The sequence below is a fragment of the Pleurodeles waltl genome, chromosome 2_1, assembly GCF_031143425.1.
Source record: "Pleurodeles waltl isolate 20211129_DDA chromosome 2_1, aPleWal1.hap1.20221129, whole genome shotgun sequence".
Lineage (NCBI taxonomy): Eukaryota > Metazoa > Chordata > Amphibia > Caudata > Salamandridae > Pleurodeles > Pleurodeles waltl.
Genome location: NC_090438.1, coordinates 618,227,688 through 618,245,074, shown reverse-complemented (window position 1 = coordinate 618,245,074; position 17,387 = coordinate 618,227,688). Strand labels below are relative to the sequence as shown.

The 17,387-nt window shown below is 46.2% G+C and overlaps 1 protein-coding gene across 1 annotated transcript in view; it reads right to left on the bottom strand.

The window, feature by feature from the left end:
- The window catches only part of LOC138259058 (mediator of RNA polymerase II transcription subunit 1-like), a 582,859-nt gene extending 566,265 nt beyond the window's left edge, over nucleotides 1–16,594 (bottom strand). Inside the window, exon 1 of the mRNA XM_069206503.1 lies at nucleotides 16,369–16,594. Within this exon, the coding sequence (XP_069062604.1) occupies nucleotides 16,369–16,516 (148 nt within the window). The 5' untranslated portion in view covers nucleotides 16,517–16,594. The remainder of the gene's footprint in view (nucleotides 1–16,368) is intronic.
- Between the last annotated feature and the right edge of the window lie 793 nt (nucleotides 16,595–17,387).

The following is a 17,387-nucleotide window of genomic DNA, read 5'->3' as shown; positions in this document are numbered from 1 at the left end:
AGGTTCACAATTGGTGTCGAATTCCTCAAGGGTTTTCGGAATCACCTTCCATAGTGCAGTACATTGATGACTTGTTGATCGCATCCAAAACGAGGGATGAGTGCAAGTATGATTCAATTGCCTTACTGAACCACTTGGGAAAGAACGGGCATAAGGTGTCCCCAAAGAAGCTATAATACTGCCAGAAGGAGGTAAAGTATTTGGGTCATCAAATTGAGAAAGGGTCGAGGAAGTTTTCCAGGCAAAGAGTGACTGCCCTGTTACAGATGAATCCCCCAACGACACGGAGAGATGTTAGGATGTTTCTGGGAATGGTGGGCTACTGTCGTCAGTGGATCCCAAATTTCTCAGTCATCTCCAAGTCATTGGTAAGACTGACGGTTAAGGATGGGCCAGATGTCATAACACTGTCAGAAAAGGAAATGAAGGAGTTTACTGAGCTAAGGGAGTGTATGTGCAGGGCTCCAGCTCTAGGAATGCCTGAATACACAAAGCCTTTTGTTCTGTTTTGTCATGAACTTGATGCATGTTCTTTGTCTGTCCTGACACAGGTGCATGGAGGGGTAAACCGACCAGTAGCATATTTTTCAGTTACTTTGGACCCAGTTGCAGCAGCCTTACCGGGTTGTCTGTGTTCAGTAGCAGCAGTTGGTCAAAGCCTCGCACAATGTGAAGGCATAGTGATGGGGCATCCTTTAACAGTCATAGTCCCACACTCAGTTGAGATCTTGCTAACCCGTACAAAAACGCAACACCTGACAAATGCAAGACTGACAAAATATGAAACGATCATATTGGGGTCACCAAATGTAACATTGAAAAGATGTACAGTGCTGAACCCGGCAACTTTGCTTTCAAATGAAAACACAGAAGTTGAAGATGCTGAAGATCCTGAAGATGTAGAACATGATTGTCTTGAAGTAACAGAAATGTGAACCAAACCGAGGCCAGATATTAAAGATACCCAACTGGAAGAAAATGACAAAATTATCTTTGTTGATGGCTCATGTTTAAGAGACTCAGTAGGAGTGCTGAGAGCCGGATACGCTGTATGTCCAATCTCTGGTATCCTGGAAGCGTCTTGGCTTGAGAGAGTATATTCTGCTCAAGTGGCTGCTCTTACTAGAGCTTGCCATGCTGTTGCCCAGTTGAGAGTGACTATCTATACTGATAGCAGATACGGATGTGGAATTGTCCATGATTTTGGCCAACTATGGTCACATAGGGGTTTCCTGACCTCTTCTGGTTCTCCAGTGAAAAATGGTGAAAGAATTAAGGAGTGGTTGCACGCGATTCAGTTACCTCATGAAATTGCCGTGGTGAAGTGCAGTGCTCATTTGAAATCACAAGACTTTGTTTCAATGGGAAATGGATATGCGGATCAAGTCGCAAGGTTTTGCGCATTGAACTATATATCGTTTAAGGATCAGTGGGAATTGCTACCTGAAACAGAAAACGAGACATGCACAGGTTACGCTTTAAGGGTGGTTGACACGTTGGAGGAATTGAGATTGTTGCAAGGACGTGCCAGCAAAGATGACAAACGTTCTTGGGTTAGGATGCAATGCGTACAAAGACCAGATGATTTGTGGGTTTCAGATGAAGGGAAAATGGTTTTGCCGAACAGTCTCCTGTCACACTTCGCAAGGTTAAACCATGGTCAAGCACATATTGGGAGAGATGCCATGATCAGGCTGTTCAAAATTGACTGGTTTAACCCGAAATTCAGGCAAGCTGAAGAAGTGATCTGTCACAGGTGTATCATCTGTCAGCAGATGAATGCGGGGAATGGGACCGTGGTAAATTTGAGCCACATTGGGAGAGCAGGAGGTCCATTTAGCAGAATGCAGTTGGATTTCATCGAGATGCCTGTGTGTGGGGGTTTGAGGTAAGTGTTGGTGATTGTGTGTATCTTTAGTCACTGGATTGAAGCTTACCCTACACGTAGGAATGACAGTCTCACAGTAGCGAAGCTGCTGCTTAGTGAATTCATACCACGTTTCGGGTTTCCGATCTCTTTAGAATCAGATACTGTAAGTCACTTCAACAACGAGGTGGTTAAGTTATTGTGTGCAACATTAAACATTGAACAGAAGTTGCATTGTAGTTACCGCCCTGAAGCATGAGGACTAGTGGAGCAGATGAATGGTACCCTGAAGTCGAGAATGGCAAAGATGTGTGCAGCCACGAATTTGAAATGGCCCGATGCATTGCCTTTGGTGCTAATGTCAATGAGAAATACACCTAACAAGAAAACAAGACTGTCTCCTCATGAAATTCTCATGGGCCGAGATAGGAGACTGCCCGCAGTGCCTGCAAATGCTCTTGTGAATATCACGGATGATATGGTGCTGGACTACTGCAAGGGTCTGGCTGACGTGGTCCGCTCTCTCTCTCACCAGGTGGAAGCTACCACACTGCCACTGATAAATGATCCAGGTCACAACCTGAAAGCTGGTGACTGGGTTGTCATCAAGAAACACGTGAGGAAGTCGTGTTTGGAGCCACGTTGGATGGGGCCATATCAAGTAATACTAACGACTACTACTGCTGTCAAATGTGCGGGAATTTCGAACTGGATCCATGCCAGTCATACAAAAAAGGTGACGTGTCCAACTGATGAGGAATTTGAGTTGTGGAAAGTACCAACAACAGAGAAGGAAGTCTCAGGGCCGGTGAGGAATCGAAGGGGAACTGAGACTGAAGGAGAGCCCATTGAGGACGTCTTGGTCACTCCAGTAAGAGACAAAGGAGATGCGACGCAGAGGGGTGACAGTGAGCCTATCTCTACTGAGGCACCAGGAGAGCTGAGTCAGAAGGAGGTTCTCCCAGAAGCAGATGAATATGGACATGAGCTAGAGCCCCTGACAGACCCAGAGGGCGAAGGAGTTGAGGCGGAAGAAGTCAGGGTGTCCAGACTTTTCCTGAGAAAATTGCAGGTCCATCAAGAGAAAACACCATAGAGTCAGAGGAGGGGCGAAGGGCTACCACAGGAAAGACAAAAGGCCAAAGAGATACGGAAAGGAGATTAGTGGCCAGAATCTCAAGTACAGAGGGGAAAAGTGGTTGTCGAAGATACAATAGAGGAAGAGGTCGATACAACAAGGAGAAAAGATCTGAGTGAAGGAGAATTGCAGGGTGATCGCAAGTTGAAAAGAAAGAATAGCAAACAGAAGGTACGCAGGTCCTGAATGGGCATATGCAACGTCAGCTGAATGGAAGCAAGAGTTCTTGGTGTTCTGTTTTGATCGAGAAGTCCCAGGTCAGTACTTTGGTACCTGAATCTGGCCAGAGAGACTGTGTTGGCATGAAAATTGAATTAAAGAAAATTAAAAAAAAGAGACTGATAACTTACCAGATGAGACACTGTTAACCTCAATTGACTTTTGAAAACTGATTTTGACAAGCTACTAACCTGAATTGACAAGGATCCTGGGAGTGAATGTGAAAGCTGTAAATAATTGCTGGAGAAAAGACTTTGCTTGCTTTCATTTTTGCTGAGAAAAAAAAATAATAATAAGTTTCAACCATCCTCTGTTAGTTGTTGTTTGAACTAATAATACTTCACTTTCTGATTCTTTATCTATCATGGCTAACACTAGAGAAGATAATAGGGGAGGTAGGCATTGTAAATGTTTGGGTGTTGGTTTGGGGGTCGTGTGTGTGTGATACTCATCATAGTTGTGATTGTGAGAATGCCATTAGTGGATAAGAGTGGAACTAACAATGCTACAATTCCTGAGACTGCCACTGCACTAACAGCTTGGGAGAGTTTTGAGCAAGATACGAAGTATTTGCATGAGGGAACTAACGCAAAAGGGGAATTATCAACTAATGTTTTCTATCGCTTGCTGAGTGAGTATGCTGACACAATGGATGCGAAAGATTGTTATGTATGTACACAGATTCCTGTTTCGGTACAAGAGGGGGTTACCTATAATAGTTTGCCCTTAACATGTGGGATAAGCTGTAGTCTGTTACTAACAAGATTCTATAACCAGGAAGAGATCCAATATTTTTACTCCAATCATGATCTTGTGTTTTCTAATGTGCCTATCATAGAGGAGTTGAGTAGTGTAGCTAAGTACTATAGCATCAAATTAGTTAAGGGGTTCTTTGAGGCAATATTAACCATTAGTACATCTTATGCACACCGCAATAATTTGACATGTTCGCTTACATATGTAGAGAAAAGCTTTTTAGATCACACGGAGGATAGAAGGAGGACATTGAGGGGTAAATTGGAGAAAGGATTGCAGCAGCGAGCTTTTGCTAGTAGTTAGTGTTACGGTACAATTAGGGAACAAGGGAAGTTAGCTTTAGACGCACTACACGTAGGCAAGCTTTGTATAACGCGATCAAAGTCATATTATGACTATGTGTTTGTGGAAACGAGTGAATGTAAGCATGTGTTTTTGTTTCAGAGTAAATGGACTTTCATGTTAAATGGACAGGATCCAGCGATCCCTGGGATCTATTATATATGTGGACTTAATGCTTATTACCGTCTTCCAAAGGGATGGTAGGGGACATGTTATTTGGGGATAGTTTTCCCAAAGATATATCAACTGGATGATCTGAAAAGGTTTCCGAAATTGTCAAAATTACATCGAACTAGACAGAAGAGAGAGACTGCGGCTGGTGAAGTAGGAGATACATTTGGGGCAATAATTCCTTCAGTAGGAGTTATCTTAAACTCTATAAAGATTTGAAAGTTGTCTACTATTGTGGATGACGTGCTGACAAATTTTACAGGAGCTATACTCCTGATGGATACTGAACTTGCTGGGGAGAGGGCTATGACTCTTCAAAACCGGCTTGCTTTAGTCATTCTTTTAGCAAAAAGTGGTGGAGTTTGTAAGATGCTTAATGAGCGAATTGATGTGCTTATATACCTAATAATAATAACGAGATTAGAAGCATGCTTACTAACTTAACTAGGGTTAGTACAGATTTGAAGGAACTGAAAAAGCCAGGAGTTTGGAAAAAGGTTGGAAAGGGACTTGCTAAAGTGGGAAATTGGTTTAGTAGTATTTGGCATGGGATCTTGGCAAAAATAATACATGGGATATTGATTGTTATAGCTTGCTTATTTGGATTATGGCTGTTATGCAAAATTAGTAAAAGAATTACATTGAAAATGGCGAAAAATAATAAGAGGAGGGAAGAAAAACAAAGGGAAAAATTGTTCAGGGCAAAATCACAAGGGGAACGCTTGAGAGAGGAAATTGAAATGAGGACATTCTAGAGTGAAAATTGTAAGGGAAAAGGTGTGTGTGATGACAAGAGTCATCAGAGGAGGGATTGTTGGAGTGTGACCTTTAAAATTAATATTAATATGAAAAGCTTGCAATATATTCTGTAATGAAGCTGCATAGAAAATGTGTTAACATAGAAAATAATGTACGCGTTTGAAATGTGCACACAGGGAGTGGCCACCAATGTATACGATGATTAATGAAACTGATTAATGATGAATTTATAGTGTACTAATGTACGACTCTGTATTAGCATTAAGGGTTATGTATTCGGTTTTTACTAAATTAATCACTAGGCCTTAGTTAGCGAAGGTCTTGGCCTAGCTGCCGGGTCTCATATTAACTGTGTTTTTCTAACGTGCAATATGCTGTTTTCCTGAAGGACACTAAGCTGTACTTTTCCAGAAGCTAGAGATGTGTGTGTAGCCATAGTAAATTCTTTCTCAAGGGACCCGACTTGCTCAATGAGACATTTTTGCCAAATGCAACAGTGTAATTCGCAACAGGTGCAAGGCCGCCTGGACTAGGAGAAGACAATGGAACTACTGACTGGAGCGTAAAGTGTAACTTTTCTTACCCGACATTCTACCCGATGAAGACGTCAATCACAGGAGCCAATCGACCTCATGAGAACTGTGTTTTGTGGAAAATTCTAGTAAGGTCCATGGAGAATTATTGGACAGAGATAATGATGCACCAAATATTGCCCAATTGGAAATTAGAGACTTGTTAGACTGTTTGATATAATCGCTTGACCGGAGGAGAAATTGGGCATGCTTCGACATTTTCTTCACCATTCCTTGCCATTCAACCGAGAAACTATTAGCTGTACTTTGAGACTTTGATGCCCTAATACTTTAAACCATCCTCTGTTCGTTCTTGCCGGATACTTACTTCTCCTCTTTATGAGGGAAGAGCCTTGTTCTTAGCTATGCCATACTGAGACTTTGCCCCATCCTATCCTTGCTGATGGTGAATCGACTGATGTCCTGAGGACGAAGACTGAAGCTGTTTGCTGATTCATTCGGATGGGTAACTATCTAATGAAACTGTAATTGTCTGTTTGCCTTTTCTTTCTAGGTACCAACTGCTCTTTTGATAGAGGCCATAGTTAGATATTTTTCCAAATTTGTGTTCGCCAAATTGTTTGCATGAATCCCAACATGCTGATGCTAATTCGAAGTTAGTTAAGGAGTTCACTAATGTCGGATGCAAATAGACAAATGACTAAATTCTTGCTTTGTTGAATAATGTACCAATGATACTCTGCTAAAGTTGATTCATATTAACGTCGTGCTTCATTCTAAATGTTCATGATCTATGCTTTGATAAAGTTTTGCTCTGATTGCCAAGTTATAGTGGTTTTGACGTGCTTGTTGATGTTGAAACTAATAAATATGATATTAGATTGTAACTAATAGGGAATAAATATCCTAACAACTAGATTTGTGTGGTTATTCACGGTTGAAAGGTCATGGTGCATTTGCTGTATTGATCTATATTAACTGTTATTGATTAGCTTAAATGATTTGTTATTGTGAATACTGAAGGAGTTATTGGCATATTGATTGTGATGCTAAAGTATATCTCGTTCTGAGAAGTCTCCAAACGTGGTCAAAAGGTTCATTGGCCTAGACGTGTCTCCTTGTAAGTTTACTTATCAGGGATCTGACGCGTTATCAAAGCTGCCATCCTATACTCGAGAGGAGCCCTTAAGAACTGCACCTGCTCCTCTTGTTCCAAGGGCACAGACAACAACTCCAAAAGGTCATAAGGCTACCCTTCCTTTAAAGCTACAGGCCACAATGCTTCAGTGGGCCATTTCCTGCAACTGCCCAGCTGACCTTTTCAATCAGACCTGCCCTGGACCCTCTTTTAGCCTCTATTGCAGAGAGGCCTGACCATCCCCCCACCCTCACCCACCCCCACCCCCCAGTTCCATTCCCGAGGTCTTGGATCCCTTCGCTGTGTCTAGCTGAACTTCATCCCCTGAAAACCTAGGATTTGGAAACATTTTGGCTCCAAAGATTTTTGGAGAACTGGTACAAACCTGCCAATCTCATCCAACTAAGGTGTGCGGGTGCTGGCTAAAGATTCAAATTTCTCCAGCTTTGAGCTTTTGGGAAATTCTCTCCAGCGGGATCTAGCAGATACTGTATCTGGCTTGTGGAGCCTTCTTCAGCTACAGCCTGCAGTCTGGTCCACAGGAGGAGTCTGAGCTCCAAAAAAAGTGACCAAGTGAAAACACAAATATCTTGATTAGTTGAAGGTGCCAAAAGTATCCAGCCGGTGATGGACTTTTCCTGGGTGCAAAATTCTAACTCTCCCACTTGGAGCTTTCCTCTAAAAAAAAAAAAAAAAAAAAAAAAAAAAAAACACAACACACAACACACAACAGTTTCACCGGGACCGCATCCAATGCTTGTCTGGCCTTGTGGAGCCCTCCTCAGCTATGGCTTGCGCCTTTCTCCTCTGAAGATTTTTGACTTCCATTCTTGAGACCAAGTCCCAAAGTAAAACTTACTACAGAGTTGAACCTGGTTGTTGCATCTGAATTGCACTCCATTACAATATCACTCAAATAGCACCTAGGGCTAGGTATATTGTGACTAATTGACCATTGTTAGCACTAAACATATTTTGGCGCAAATTTTAATTTAAACTTTAAAAATTGTATATTTGGTTCACCTTATTTGGTTGTGGTTTTAGTTTTGTTTTATTTATTAAAATGTACCTGTTTTTCTAAATTGATTTGGGATTTTTCTTGTGTTGCGACTTTAATACTATTTTGGTACTTCGTAAATACTTTACACATAGCTCTAAGTTAAGCCTCTCTATGCCATATCTACCAGGAGGATGAGCTCATGTTAATTAGGGACTATGGTGGGTAACCCTGACAAGGATTGTTTTTATTACTTAAGGTCAGTAGTTACCCCCTAATAACGCAGTTTCTTAGACAGAACAATATTTATTTTACCTGCATAGAGACCCCCGAGAGTTTGTACCTGCTGCAGAGCAGTGCTTAATTTGTGCTGGTTATTTCCGGTGTGGAGCACCGGCACTTATTTTTGAGGGCCGGCGCTTATTTTTCTGCTTCAAGCATTTACTGCGAGCAAAAGACACACATGGGAAAAACGGAGAAAGAGAAAAACGAAAAAGCTTCACACATGGAGAAAGCAGAAAGCTGCAATAGTGAACTAAAGAGGCAGGGAGTGGCTTTAAATGGATTAAAGAGAGCCGAGATGGCTTCAGGATTAGGCTGCCTCTGTATTCCGTGCTCGCACATTTAATTGCAGCAGCCGCGTGTTTAGGGCGAAGGCCCGCGACCACCGGGAGCTCAGAGGCCCGGAGCGGAAACCCAACCGCGGCCCTGAGCACAGTAATCGCGCCAAAACATGGCACGCTAAAACACACTAAACAAAGGGTAAAGGGCGGCGAAGCCACCCTCCCCCCCCTTTCACTGCTCCTTCCGGCCCCATCGTAGGGGCAACGTGGGGCGGAAACGGAAAGGGGTGGGGGGACAGGAAGGAACACCCAACCAATTGGGGGAGCACATTTTGAAAACAAACAACGAGGGGGGGGGCACCAGGGGGGTTCGCAAGGACATTTAAAAGAGGGCTGCCCGGCACCTGGGTCAACGCAGGAGAGACCCGGCAGCCAAGAGGAGAGAAACAACGACGACGCGCACAGCCAATACATCCGACCACCGGAATCACCAAAACTTCATTCCTACCTCCGGCGCGGCGTTGTATCTTGGACTGCTGCCAGAAACTCCGGGCGCGGCCGGCACCAAGGACAAGAGCGAGGTGACGGGCTTCCAGGGCAAGCAAGAGCGGTGGCAGTACCCCGGGCGCTGCAAGCATCGAGGTCAGGGGCGAGGCATAGAGGCGATTTACCCGGAGCAGGGGAGAGCGGCCCCGTCTTCTGCCCGCAGCGGCGCAACAGTGGGGGACCGCGCGCACAGAGCCTCGCAACTCGAGCCGGCTCCGAAAGCGGGGCCACGCCCACTCACCACTAGCGTCATCGCCCTGGGTGACCGCGCTGTTAAGCGCGACGCGACCCCGGGCAGCACGCCGGACGGCACCTCACCCCAGCGTGCCGACGAAGCACCATAGCAGCGAAAAAAGGATCCCAGCAGGAAAAAACTGCCTGTCGGCGAAGGGCGCATCAGGCAAGGAAGCACTCTCCGGCTCGGGGGACCGCGCATCGCGCGTGACGCGACCCCGGCCGTAAACAACTCTCCTACGTTTTGAAGGATAGAACTGGGCAGCAGCACCCCGGGGGGACCACGCTTTTTAGCGCGACGCGACCTCGGGCAACGCCACGGACACACACAGAGTGCCGACCCAGCGCACAGGGCACAAGAGTAAGCGTTTTGCAAGGGGGTAGCAACGACGAAAGAGCGGAGGGGAACAAAAACAGAAAGGCAGGCCCCCTGGGAGCGCCACAAAGATAAATCCACGTGCCCAATTGCAAAGGATCCCTGGTGGACCCAAACAGCTTATCTGCTGGTGAAGGCCCCTGAGCAAGCAAGCCAAGTACCAGCAAAGCAGCATGGAGATCGTGGAGACCAACGGAGTGTTGGATCTAGAGGAGATCATCAAAGCGGCAAGAGAGGCAGCGACAACGCGCAGCACAGACTGGATCCTCAAACAAATAAAGGGCGCAGGAGAGGAGGAACGGCGCGAAGTACGCGGGGACAGCAGTACAACCAAGGCGGCAGGAAGCGACGTAACACCTCCCGAACCAAAGAAGCGACAAAGAAACGCGAGCAGAGGAGCGAGAAAAGGGGACAAGAAGGAGACAGGCGAGACCGAGGAAACTGCAACCCCAGGGCCAAGCAAGAAAGCGAAGACATCGAACGGTGAGCAAATTAGCATAATTGTGCAAGAATGTCTGAAGTCCATGGCACCATTATTATTTGTTAGGCCAGGTGGGGGGGGGAACCGAAAACGAGCCTGGGGGCTCAGAAATAAGGAAAGGCTCACCCCCCAGAAGGTCAAGAGGGGAAAAATCCCAGCCAGCCAGGGCAGTCAATACATCTGACAGAAGCACTTCACCAGGCAGCGGGGGGGAGGAACCAACACACCCAAGATCCCCAGCCAGGCCCACGCAAGCTTGGGGCACAGGGCCAAGCAAACCAACACACAGACGGCGCCACTCAACGGCGGAAGGGCAGTCTCCTGAGGCTTACAAAAGAGGGTCCCTAGGGAAACCTTACATGGTATCAAGGGCGCCTGGGCTAGCAAGTCGTATCTCGCTAGCGGTGAAAGAGAGGATATGGCGCAGGGAGTTTATAGATATTTTTACGTTACTTGAGATCCAGGTGGAAGGTTTAGACTTAACCACAGTAGACAAGAAAGAGGAGGACAGGAGAGAGCGCAACCGAGTTAGGAAGGAAAGGAACTTTGACAACTGGATGGATGCCTTTAGGATCATGGCATGTATAATAGTGGAGAAATTTCCACATTGCGCAAAGGACCTTTGGCTTTATGAATCAAAGATCCACGAGGCACATAGGCAGTTCTCAGGGGACGCCTGGTTAGATTACGATAAAGGCTTCAGATTAAAGATGCAAGCCCACCCCGAAATGGAGTGGGACGAGGAAGACTTAGAAGGGTACATGCATAAAATGATGGTAGCAAGGGAGGCTAGGAACTGGACCCAAAAAGGAGAGCAGCCCTTTCGTGGGAGCTTCCAGAAAAGCAGGCATGAAAAGGGCAAGCCCTACCCAAAGAGACAGCCATTCACGCAATGGAGAGGGACCCAAGCAGGGAGAACGGCACCCTCCATTTGCTACAAATTTGAAAAGGACGAATGCTCATAGGGAGCAGCGTGCAAGTTCAGGCACGTATGCTCTGCCTGTGGGGGAGGTCACCCCGCGTCCGAATGCAAACGGGGGGGTAGCAATAGCACCAAGCGGGAAAAAGACAGGAAGAAATGAGCACACCATACACATTGACTGGCTAGGGGGAGAGGTAGAATTGGCGGCATCCCCAATTAACACAGTCAGGTTAAGGCAACTCGCCAATGAGTACAATAACCAACAAGATGCAAAATTGATATGCGAGGGGTTCGAACTAGGCTTCAAGATACCATCCACACCGAGACCCCAGAACAGGAAACCAAAGAACTTACACTCAGCAAGCGAGTACCCAGAAGTCATAAAAGAAAAAATTAAAAAAGAGATTGAATTAGGAAGAGTAGAGGGCCCGCTCCCCATCCCCACCCCGCGAGAACTAATTATCTCCCCTCTAGGAGTAGTCCCCAAAAAAGAGGCAGGTAAATTCAGACTCATCCACCACCTGTCCTACCCGGAGGGGGAGTCTGTGAACGATGGCATAGACCCCGCGCACTGCGCAGTAGGATACGCATCAGTGGACGATGCAGTAGATTTACTGCGCGCCAAAGGGCAGGGCGCGTTAATGGCAAAAGCTGACATAGAAGCAGCCTTCAGGCTGCTCCCAGTACACCCCGAGAGCTATCACCTGTTAGGGTTCACTTTCGAAGGAAAGACATACTTCGACAAAGCCCTGCCCATGGGATGCTCGATATCGTGCGCATACTTTGAGAAATTTAGCACCTTCATGGAATGGGCACTACACAAGCAACACCCAAAGGGCAGCAAGCTGCACTACCTAGATGATTTTCTATTCATAGGCCAGCCTAACGGGTCGGAATGCCAGGAGCTGCTAGACGCATTTCAATCCTTAGCAGCCACACTGGGAGTACCTCTGGCGGAAGACAAAACCACAGGCCCATCCACAAAACTAATATTCCTAGGGATCGAGTTAGATTCTGAGGCGGGCACATCCAGCATGCCAGTGGACAAAGTCGCAGACCTCCAAGGTACTATCAAACGGTTATTGGGGAAGAAGAAGGCCACACTGGGAGAGCTCCAAGAGCTCATAGGCAAACTGATCTTCGCTGCTAGAGTGATCCCCGCGGGGAGAGTATTTTCCAGACGCCTCTCGCAGTTGACTAGGGGGCTAGAGAAGAAACACCACCACGTACGATTAACAGCTGGGGCCAAGCAGGATCTGCAGACATGGCAAGCATTTTTGGCAGATTTTAACGGGACCCTTATATGGAGAGAAGGCTGGGTGTCCACCAGGCAAATCGAGCTTTACACGGACGCGGCAGGCAGCATAGGTTTTGGGGCAATACTAAAAAACAAGTGGTGCGCCATGAAATGGCCGACAGACTGGATAAAACAGGGCCTGACCAAAAACATCACTCTAATGGAGCTATTCCCCATTGCGGTGGCACTAACAATCTGGCAGGAGCAGCTGAGAAACATGAAGCTCACACTATGGTCAGACAACCAGGCAGTAGTACACGCCATCAACAGAGGGTCTTCACAGTGCACGTCTATCCTAAGACTATTGAGATATGTGGTGCTTAGGCAGCTGGAGGGAAATTTAGAGCTAAGAGCTAGACATGTGCAAGGTATCGCAAACTCTAAAGCAGATGCCCTCTCTCGTTTCCAGATGGGGAAATTCAGGAGATTGGCCCCGGAGACAGAGAAAGAGATGACCCCGTTCCCACGCAGCCTGTGGGGGCTGGTAGAGGGGACCTCACGACCTTAATAGCTCACGCATTGGCGCCTAAAACAGGCAAGCGCTACACAGTATACGCAACCAGGGTGCTGACAGTGACAGGTCTGAAGTCTTGGCATCAACACGAAGAATCACAGAAAGCAGTCGAACGCTTCATACAATGGGCATTCTTACAGAAGAAAACAAAATCATGGGCCCAGGCCCACTTAACAGCAGTAGCACACTTCAGTAAACTGGCAACAGGCAGGGACCCCACTAACTCCCACTACATAAAGTCGGCCATGAAAGGGTGGCGCAGATTGGAAGGGCCAGCAGTTGACAAAAGGCACCCCATAGATTACAAGATGCTGAAGCAATTGTTAGGAACACTAGGAGCCATATGCCGCAACGAGTTTGAATGTACCCTTTTTAAGACAGCTTTCGCACTAGCTTTCTTCGGGGCGTTCAGGATAAGTGAGCTCGTGGCTCCATCAAAAGCAGGCAGCGAGAAGGCAGGAATTCAAAGAAATTACGTGCTCATAGGCCACAGGCAGATGCAAATCATACTAAGGAAATCCAAAACAGACCAACTGGGAAAAGGGGCAAAGATAGTGCTGAAATGCATAGATGATCAAGAAGCATGCCCAGTCTGCAACACCCAAGCGCTACTACGGATCACCCCCGAAACGCATGGAGCACTCCTAACACACGAGAACGGGGAATGCCTGGGCCTATTCCAATTCAAATCAATACTCAGGAGGGCAGTGGCCAGGGCGGGGCTCCACACCCAGGACTTTAGCACCCACTCATTCAGGATAGGGGCAGCCACCACAGCAGCCCGCCACGGCATGTCAGAGCCAGGCATCAAGGCAATAGGGAGATGGCATTCCAACGCCTACAAGAGATACATCAGGGAAAAGCCAAGGGGTACCTACCCCTGAGTGCACCAACAGTCACCCCACATTTTTCACCTCCCACCCGCAGGTACTCATAAAACGGCGTGGGTGGTCGGTCACTCCTTCATTCACAGAACTAAATCCGGGTGGGAATCCTCGGCCAGCACAGGCCGGCAACGCCCACAGTGGACAAACATAAAATGGTTCGGTTTCCCAGGCATGAAGTGGGAGCACTTCATGGACAGAATCAACGAGCTCCTGGCCTCCCAGCCCCCCGCCCCCGACGTGCTGGTAATTCACCTGGGGGGGGAACGAGCTGGCGCAAATGGGAAGGAAAAGCCTGATGGAATCCATAAGGTCAAATCTCACATCAGCGGCCAGACGCATGGGTGGGACCACATTGATCTGGTCAGAAATCATCCCCAGGCAACAATGGAGGGGGGCCATATCAACAAGGGCACTAGACAGATCACGGAAGAAGCTGAATGTCGCAGCCAAAATTTTTTGCATCCAAAACGGCTGGGAGAGTGTCAGACACGGGCTAATCAACCTTCAAAGACCAGAATACTTTGCAGCAGACGGGGTACACCTATCCAGGCAAGGGATAGAAGTGTTTTGGGACAACCTGTGGGCCGCATTAAGGCTCGCCGGCTGCAGCTAGCTCAAACGAAAGGGGGAGCCACCCTTGGGCGGTAACCCAAAGTGCGGCGTGGCGGAAAGAAAGGATAAAAGAACTACAAAGGCCACACCCAGCGCCGCGGGGTGGCAAGGCTACTTACCTTGGGATGCCTCACGGCAGGGTAAGGCAGTCAGGGGAGGTACTCGGTAACACGGCACTCGCAGCCCGGGTCCACTGGAGAGCGGAACACAAGGACCAAAACAAGGTAGCGAGCTAAGCCTAAAACCTAAATACGAGTACCCTCCTAGTTAAAGAATGACGGACAGCGTGGGAGAAGGATTGAAAACAAAGAGCAAACGGCATGGCATAAGATAATTATCGGCTAACGAGAAAGTTGTTAAGGAAAGCATGTGACACAAATGTATCAATGGTATAATGATTTATTGCCCTTAACAGCTAAACGTATGATTGATTTATGACCCTCATAAAAGAAGGGCTGTCATGCTGTAAGTAACCCCTCAATAAACTGCGGCCAATATGTTTCCAACCAAACTACGATCTGTGGTATCTTTGCGTTATTGGGCCGGCTGGAGGGGTTTAAGATGAGGGCTTTCGGCACCGGAACCTTTTTATTTACAAATTAAGCACTGCTTCAGAGGTTTTCATGTAACCCTCCGGCCGCAGCTTCAGATCCTCGACAAGGAACTCCAGCGTCTGCAGTACCACGGAGTTGGTTTATAATAAATTTTGCAGACGAAGTTTCCAAACCGCAGGTCTTAGCCGCAAACCCTATATAAATGCTATTCTATTGTGACCAAGAACCACTTTGCATAGCATCAATAACAACCTTTGACTAGTGACTGCACACAATGCAATGAAATCTCTGGGAACAAGTGAAACATATTGGCATTGCCAACGCCTGTGAATCCCTCCTTTCTCTCGTTGTTATCGTTTTCCTATCTTTCCCCTTCTTTCTCGCTCTAGGCCAAAGTCTGATTAAAAAGGCAGTGCGCACAGAAATTCTATTTTTGTGTGCACCACCTGCATACATTTACCACTATTTAAACAACCATGAAGTACGAAGCAAATTCACCGGCAGTTTAGATAATTGTCCTGAAGCAATCACGGAGCACCACGGTTTGCGCCCAGCTGCCAACTGGGCTTAGTAATGAGGGTGCCATTCAGTGAGTCCTGGTTTTGCAGCCATCTGAACTAACAATGGCAGGACTTGCAGGGCTATAGTTAGATTTGGAAATCTTAAAGTCCGGCGCCCGAGATGCTTAGCGTTATGGTAAGACTAGGCCACATGCACGACTAGTTAGTTGCCAGTCATTGGCCTTCATTTAACAAAACAGTGCATTTTGGGAGTTATTGTCTTAATCGTTTCTTTTAGATTAATAAACATAAGAACAAAGGTTTCCAAAACGAAAGGCCAAGACCGGAGAAGGTGCATCCCTGTGACACGGATACATCTAGCAACACGAAGCATGCTTAAAAAACAAGATTGAGGAAAGGTCACCCTCATGTCTTTGAGTCAATTGACAGCCATTCTACCCGACAAGCTTTAGCTGAAGTGCGCCAGAGGGACTTTGGTCCAGATGAAACTGGCAAATCTATATGTAAATAGCATATTAAACACTGGCGTTTTGTCTGCATTCTGGGTCGTGTAGTAATGTTTATACCGATTCAGATTGTGGACTAAAAATCCAGGAGACAAAGAATAAACCTGGATTAGATGCGCTACTCACGCATGGAACTAGCATCTCCATAGCTCAATTTCTTCAGACAGATGCTCTGGATAAAAATATATATATATATAATAAAAAAAACACACACAACACACACATATCTCTGCATCTGGTCATTGCAAATGTATTTGTAATGAAGTGAAACTTTTCCAAAACAAATTCGACCTTCAAAAGAATACGAGAATTTATAGAAAAGTCACGCCTGTACTCTAACAACGCTCGTGCACGAAGTTAACAAGTAGCTGTGCACCAAGGGGCAGCTAAAAACATTGTGTTTGCTCGAGTTAGAAGTTGCATAGGTTCGTTTACCAACATGCTGCCTCCGCGCGACCGGCGCTTTCTCCAAAAACAGCGATGGCTGGGGGCACAAAACAATGCCTTTTTGTTCCCCACGTTCATGAGTTGCCTTTCGCAGAGTTGTGCCGCCACTCTCGGGTACATCCACACCACCCTCCATCTCGAGTTCGACTTTTTCCACGCTCCAGACCAGGACAAAGCCTAGCACGCCGCAGGTGAGAAACCTGTAAGGCTCGAGACGAAGAACACAGCTGCAAACTCAAACAAGCCTAATTGTGCGCGGCAACCGAAGGAGCATTTCACTATATTTCTTCAGACACTGAGGCAAGCAACGTGGGTCAGCTGGTGGCGTAACTGAAATCTGTTTTCGTTCTGACGTAGTGACTTGAGGTAAGTAATGATTGCTTGGGAGTGCAGCAAAATTCCAGTCATTCTGGAACTTTAAACAGTGTTTATCAGCATGCAAGCAATTTCCACCAAAGAAGAGCATGAGTTGCTCTTAATTGACCTTTTATCTGACATGGCGCTGTCTTCTTGGACGTGTAGGTTTGCTATGTAAAGTTACTATGATAGCTCGGTGAATTGATTGCTCGTTGAGAAATCGTGCGCGATGTGCAAGTCATGAATGAATTAAAGACCCTGCGAAGACGGTTAGGTCTTTCATCCTACCTTAATAATAGTAACACTGATTCATCTGGGTAATTGTATTTTTTTATTTCTATTATTATTGAAAGCAATGGAAAAACGAAAAACTGAGAAACCACATTGGTGGAAAACAAATCATAGAAAACCAATTTTAGGGAAATACAAATAAATTGAAAATGAAAGGAAACGTTTTAAAGCAAAGATAATTTTAAGGAGACATCCACAATCACACACTTTTTTGAAGATTCAGGGAATGTCTCCTGGTTTTATGGTATATATTTTAAATATTTCTGCCTGTATTTATACATATTTGTTTTTTGCCCGTCTTATTGGTATTTATCAATACTTATTTTATCTTGTGAGAATAAATAGAGTTGCAAGATGGT